The 6000-nt window shown below is 35.8% G+C and overlaps 1 protein-coding gene across 1 annotated transcript; it reads left to right on the forward strand.

The window, feature by feature from the left end:
* The first annotated feature begins 1383 nt into the window (after positions 1–1383).
* LOC133293229 (glucan endo-1,3-beta-glucosidase 5-like) lies at positions 1384–5228 on the forward strand. The gene is made up of 2 exons (XM_061491762.1): positions 1384–2189; positions 3662–5228. Exons 1-2 carry the CDS (start codon positions 1840–1842, stop codon positions 4764–4766), a joined length of 1455 nt encoding a protein of 484 aa, XP_061347746.1. The 5' UTR covers positions 1384–1839; the 3' UTR covers positions 4767–5228.
* Positions 5229–6000: the final 772 nt, after the last annotated feature.

Below are 6000 nucleotides of genomic sequence, written 5' to 3' on the forward strand. Positions count from 1 at the left end.
ATAGATTATTGAAAAAATGTTTCTCCTTATAATTTAAATTATCTCCCACAACTGCAAAACAATATTATTTTGAGATTTAGAATAAAAAATAAAAGATATTTTTTTAAAAAAATTACTTTTATATTATAACATGTATTTTACTAAAATATCTTTTATATCCACTGACAGGAGATTAAAAAATTTAGCCCGTAAATATTATCATTGAGTCAAGATAGAGCATATAGGAAAATGTTTTCGATGTAGTCAGAATTGAGCACATCATTCACCAAAATTAGAAAAATACGATTCACATAACTGGGTTTATTCCATTTATTTTTTAAATCGTTAATGTTATATAAGTCTCATATTTAGTAAGAAAACAAATAATATAGAATTACTGAGAAGTTACTCGAGCATATAACTCTGCTGGAAAATCGCACCCAATCTGGTTGTTTTGGATTAGCGCAACACACTTTTTTGTTTGGATAAGCGGAACAAGACACAAGGACAGCGATGCGTTGGACAATGAAGAGGAGACAAATACCTTAAAATCCTTAAACGTTAAGATTATTATGCACGCATAGCCTCTCTAATTATATTATAAAAATGGAAAGTATGCCATTAAGCTTCATGCGTCTTCTTTTGCCTCTGTTCAGGATCTGTTCATAAAACGTAAATAAGAAAAGCAAACAACATAATAATCTTTTTTTACCCAAATATTGGGTGGACAATCAAACATTATAAGACTATGGAATGAAGGAAGGTTGGGGAACACTTATCAATGTTACTAAGTTTTTATCTAAATGCTACGTGAATAGTGTTATTTTTTAATATGCTATTGGGGCAAGTTTGTTTTGTTACCCGGTGCAGCGAGCTCGATTTGATGACGTGTCACGTTTTTAGTAAACACCAAATTTGACGTTTTTAGTAAACACCAAATTTGTTAAAAAAGGTAACGAACTTCATACTTTTTTGTAACTTGATACTTGTTATCCAATAGAAATATGATATATCAGCAAATCAAATTCGCTATATCAGATAACGAACTTGCTCCCGATTAAAAAATAACAATATTCACGTTACATTTAAGTAAAAAATTTGACAAAGAGTGAGACTACTAGTGTTCCGAAGATTGGTTGGTTTCCTAGGGACGGTAACAACTACAACCAGCACATTTTGTACTTATCATGGTCAGCAATAACTGTGATTTTTGTTTCCTGAGAAAATGATATTATAATCAACGCATTTATTATAGGTAATAAGGTAAGTGAGTAAACCATGTGTGATTTTCTATATATTTTGAAAAAGAAATGTATCACTTTGCTGTGAATGCTTGCCTGCTTACTTCACCCAAAGAAAGAAAAGATTCTCCACCATATAACTTATTTCTCATTTTCCAATAATGTCAGTTTCTCTCTCTTTCTTTCTCTCACTACTCACTCCTCCTCTCTCTCTCTCTCTCTCTGACTCTCTCTACTGTCTAAAGCAGATAACATAGTAAAGGTTCCTGCAATCCGAAGAGATCTGTTCTTAGCTTTTCTACTGGGCTTTTAAACGCCTTCACTTAGCACTTTTGTCCTTGTGATTTTACCATTTTATCACCCTCTTTGTCTTTTTACTATTATATCACTGATTCACTGTGGAGTTTCCTTCCACTATTCTTCAGGCTCTGCTTGTTTCAGCATGCCAGACTTTGATTTCCTGGGCTGGTTGAAGAATAAATAAGCAAACTTGTCAAAACCCAGGAATAAAAAAAGCATCTTTGAGCTTTAAATTTGATATACTTTTATAAAAGAGCATAAATTTGGTTTTTCTATTGGTCCTGATTGCTGGGTCTCTGATTAACTTGGTTCAGAGTTTATGGAGTTGATGGGGGGTGGAAAATATAGTGGGTGTCTTGTTCTCGTGTTCTTGGCTTCATTGGCTGTGGGTTCAGTGAGTGGGATTGGTGTTAATTGGGGCACACAAGCAACACACCCTTTGCCACCGTCCACGGTGGTGAAAATGCTAAAAGACAATGGTATTCAGAAAGTTAAGCTTTTTGATGCTGATGCCGGTCTTTTAGATGCTCTGAAGAAGTCTGGGATTCAGGTTATGGTGGGTATACCAAATGACATGCTCTATACTCTGGCTAACAGTGTGCAAGCAGCTGAAAAATGGGTTTCCAAGAATGTTTCAGGGCATGTCTCATCTGGGGGAGTAGACATCAGGTAAGCCCTTTTTTTTTGTCTATGTTGTTTGATTTATGTTGAGTTTCAACCTTTGGTTTATGCAGCTCATAGCTTTGGTTATAAATGCATGTATTTAGTGATTCAGCTATGTGATTCTGCATTTCATGTTGTGGAAGCATAGGTTTTGTTAGGTTGCAGTTCCTTTGCAATGTGTTTGGAATCTTTAAAAGGAAGAATTGATTTAACCAAGTCAATTCTATTCAAATGAAATCATGTCAATACATGCTAAAAGATAGAAAAACCAGTTATGTTGTATTCTGTTGGACTGTTAGTAATATACAATCCTTGTAGTTCTCAGTACCAAAATTATGTGCAAGTAATATTACCCCTAATAAAATGTTATGCTTTTATTTCTTCTTTAGTCCAGTGCTTTGGTAAGCCACATTTAGCTTTATCTATTAAGGTTGTCAATGGAGGAATTTAGATCCATATGTCTATCAGATGAATGTCTTTTTCTTTCATTTCCACCAATCCATGCCAAACAACGTCTACAATTATTTTTCTTAAATGTGGTTAATCTTTACACTGTATACTTATCACTTTGTTAATTGAAAAAATAGACTATCCTTATTGCGGCCATCTACGCTTTTCCTGTAGAATGAGTGGTTGTTCTTCTTTGGTCCTTATTTTCCAAAATGAAAGCTTGCAGATAAAGTATTGCACTTTGGCATCCCTGATTTGAATTTGTTAGTAATAGATGATTTAAATTATGTATGTTATCTTCATAGAGTTTCTTTCGTCTGAAATGCATATTTCTGATAATCCTCCTTTTGTTGAAACTAGTCTTGTTTTCAGTTACTGAAACTTGAAATCTAAATTAATTGATTCCTTCATGATCAGTTTATGTCTCTGCTTTCTTGCTTCTTCTTTTTTTTGGAAACATGCTTTCTTGCTTTTAAACCGCTGTTGTTAGCCTTCACTGAATTGATTATAGCCACACAAGAGTAAGATTCAGATATGGTACTAAATTCTTGTCCATTTATATTAAGCTGTTCCCAGTGTTAGATGGAATAAGGACTTAAAAGTAAGACATATGGATTATCAAAACTCATATCAGTATGAGCTGGTAAGAAAACATAAAATGATTATTTACTCTGTTGCATTTGTAAAATTAAAAGGTTGAAATGTCTTCCTAATTTTCATGGAGGTTGAGAGTGGTCAGATTGAATTTTCTTTCTAAAGGAGAGGAATCAAGGAAACTTGTGTCTTCTACTTTAGAAATGTTTTGGAACTTTCCCTGAGAAGATCTGAACTCATGTATAATGTTGTGTCTGCTCTTGCAATGCTTTCCCATTTCTTTTTTCTGTTACTACGGATCACAATTTCTTAATTGTCAAATCAATGACAATTCATGTGTGTCAATGTTGCAAGTTGCAACTATCTATATTTTCAATGTTGCAAGTTGCAACTATCTATATTTTCTCAACATTATTTTTTGTAATTATTTCCAGGTATGTGGCAGTGGGAAATGAACCTTTCTTGGCAACTTTTAATGGTACCTTTGAAGCCACAACACTTCCAGCTCTTCAAAATATCCAATCAGCTCTTGTAAAAGCTGGTTTGGGCAATCAAGTTAGAGTCACTTGCCCTTTGAATGCCGATGTGTATCAGAGCTCATCAGAAAAACCTTCAGACGGCGACTTCAGGCCAGACATCCATGATCTCATGCTGCAAATTGTCAAGTTCTTGAGCCAGAATAATGCTCCATTTACTGTTAACATCTATCCTTTTATCAGCCTTTATTCAGATCCCAATTTTCCTATGGACTATGCCTTTTTCAATGGCTTTCAGTCTCCTATAAATGACAATGGAAAGATCTATGACAATGTCTTTGATGCTAACCATGATACTCTAGTATGGGCATTGCAGAAGAATGGTTTTGCTAACTTGCCTATAATTGTAGGAGAAATTGGGTGGCCTACAGATGGAGACATAAATGGAAATCTTCAATATGCACAACGTTTTAACCAAGGCTTTATGTCTCGCTTTATCGCTGGCAAGGGGACCCCAATGAGACCTGGTCCTCTGGATGCTTACTTGTTTAGCCTGATAGATGAAGATGCCAAAAGCATTCAGCCAGGTAATTTTGAACGTCATTGGGGGATGTTTTACTTTGATGGACAACCCAAATACCAGCTTAACATTGGATCAAGAACCAATGGCTTAGTAGCTGCTACTGGTGTAACACATCTGCCCAAAAAGTGGTGTATTTTGAAACCTTCTGCAAACCTTAATAGTGATCAAGTGGCACCAAGTGTGTCCTATGCTTGTCAAAATGCAGATTGCACTAGTCTTGGGTATGGAACTTCATGTGGAAATTTAGATGCTGCTGGTAATATTTCTTATGCATTTAATAGCTACTACCAGGTGACTGACCAGGTTGATGGTTCATGCAAATTCCCTGGCCTTTCTGTTGTCACTGACAGAGATCCTTCAGTTGGCGATTGCAAATTCAGAATCATGATTCAAACAGATTCTGCTGGCCTATATGGGAGTGGGAGAATTGGGTCTCTTAGAATATTGCTCTTTGTATTTTTGTTTTTCACTCTTATGTAATCTTAGTCTAAAGATTCTAGCTTTTAAATTTATTTTTGGAGAATGTAAACTGTGTATTTAATTTTTTATATTCAACATGTGGGATGGAGCCAATGGAAGATTAAGCTTGTCTTCAACAAAAATGAGCCGGGTTGGCTCGTAATCCCGTCGGGTTGGCTCGTAATCCTGTTGGGTTGGCTCGGTTGGGTTGACATAAATGAGTTGCCAACCCGAGTCAATCCGGACAAAAACTAGTCAGGCCGCGGGTCAAACGGGCCAGCTCGTGGGTTGAGTTTTTTTTTTTTTTAATTAAAAATAGGGAAAAGTGTGTATAATTTTAAAGGATGTAAAGTTGTGTCATTTTAAGAGAGAGAAAGAGATAGATAAAGGAGGAGAGAGAGTTGACAAAAAAAATAAAGGTGTGGGTCCCACCTCTTTGTGAGAGTGAAATGATGTAAGTTGTGTAATTTTAAATGATAGACATTTTCCCCTTAAAAATAATATCACAAACTATCCTATTCTCACTTTCTTTCATTGTCCTCTCTCTTTCTCTTTCTCGGATTCCTTTTTTTTTTTTTCTTCGCTGGTCTTCGCTGCTACCCAGTTTTCTACCCGTTCTTTCTTTTCTTTATATTTTGGTTTTCTTTCTCCAGACGTATGATGCTTACTGTTTTATGGTTGGTGTTTAGGAATACCAATGTAATTTTTATTTTTTTCCGTAATCACGTTGCTTCAGCATATGGATCTAGAATTCTAGATACCTGGTTTTTCTTCCCTAGAACATTAAATTTGCTTACGCTGCCTCTACGTCTGGAATGGCGGTCTCTTGGCAGGTTGCAGGTGCTTGCTTTCAATAAATGCACTTAATGATTCACACACTGGTTGGCATTGTCTTAATGTGATTTTTTTGCTTTAGAGTTTGCACAGTTCTCAGATTCAAGTTTTCAGATTCAATCCGCTGACAATATTTTGAGCTAATCCGTGAGCTTTTTTCGAGCCAACACGCGGGCTTATTTTTTAGCCAACCCTAACCCCGCTCGGGTCGGGCTGAGTTGAGTTTTTTGGCTCGTTTTTTTTTTTTCGAGTCAATCCTAACCCGGTTCATTTTTTTCGGATTAAATACGAGTTGAGCCGGGTTGGCCCATTTTGACAACCTATTGAAGACCCCAAGAACCTACTTCGCTCTGTTCAAGAGTTGAAAACATTTCCTTAAATTCTGGATTCCACAGTACAAGTATCTCATGAAAGCATAAAG

Source organism: Gastrolobium bilobum, unplaced genomic scaffold (genome assembly GCF_033153095.1).
Source record: "Gastrolobium bilobum isolate Gb01-03AN ecotype WA unplaced genomic scaffold, APGP_CSIRO_Gbil_v1 utg6142, whole genome shotgun sequence".
Lineage (NCBI taxonomy): Eukaryota > Viridiplantae > Streptophyta > Magnoliopsida > Fabales > Fabaceae > Gastrolobium > Gastrolobium bilobum.

Excerpts from the sequence above, each read along its gene's own strand:
- LOC133293229 (XM_061491762.1), top strand. The coding sequence starts at position 1,840 with ATGGAGTTGATGGGGGGTGGAAAATATAGTGGGTGTCTTGTTCTCGTG. Across the intron at positions 2,190-3,661 it reads TCTGGGGGAGTAGACATCAG|GTATGTGGCAGTGGGAAATG; the intron begins GTAAGCCCTTTT and ends AATTATTTCCAG.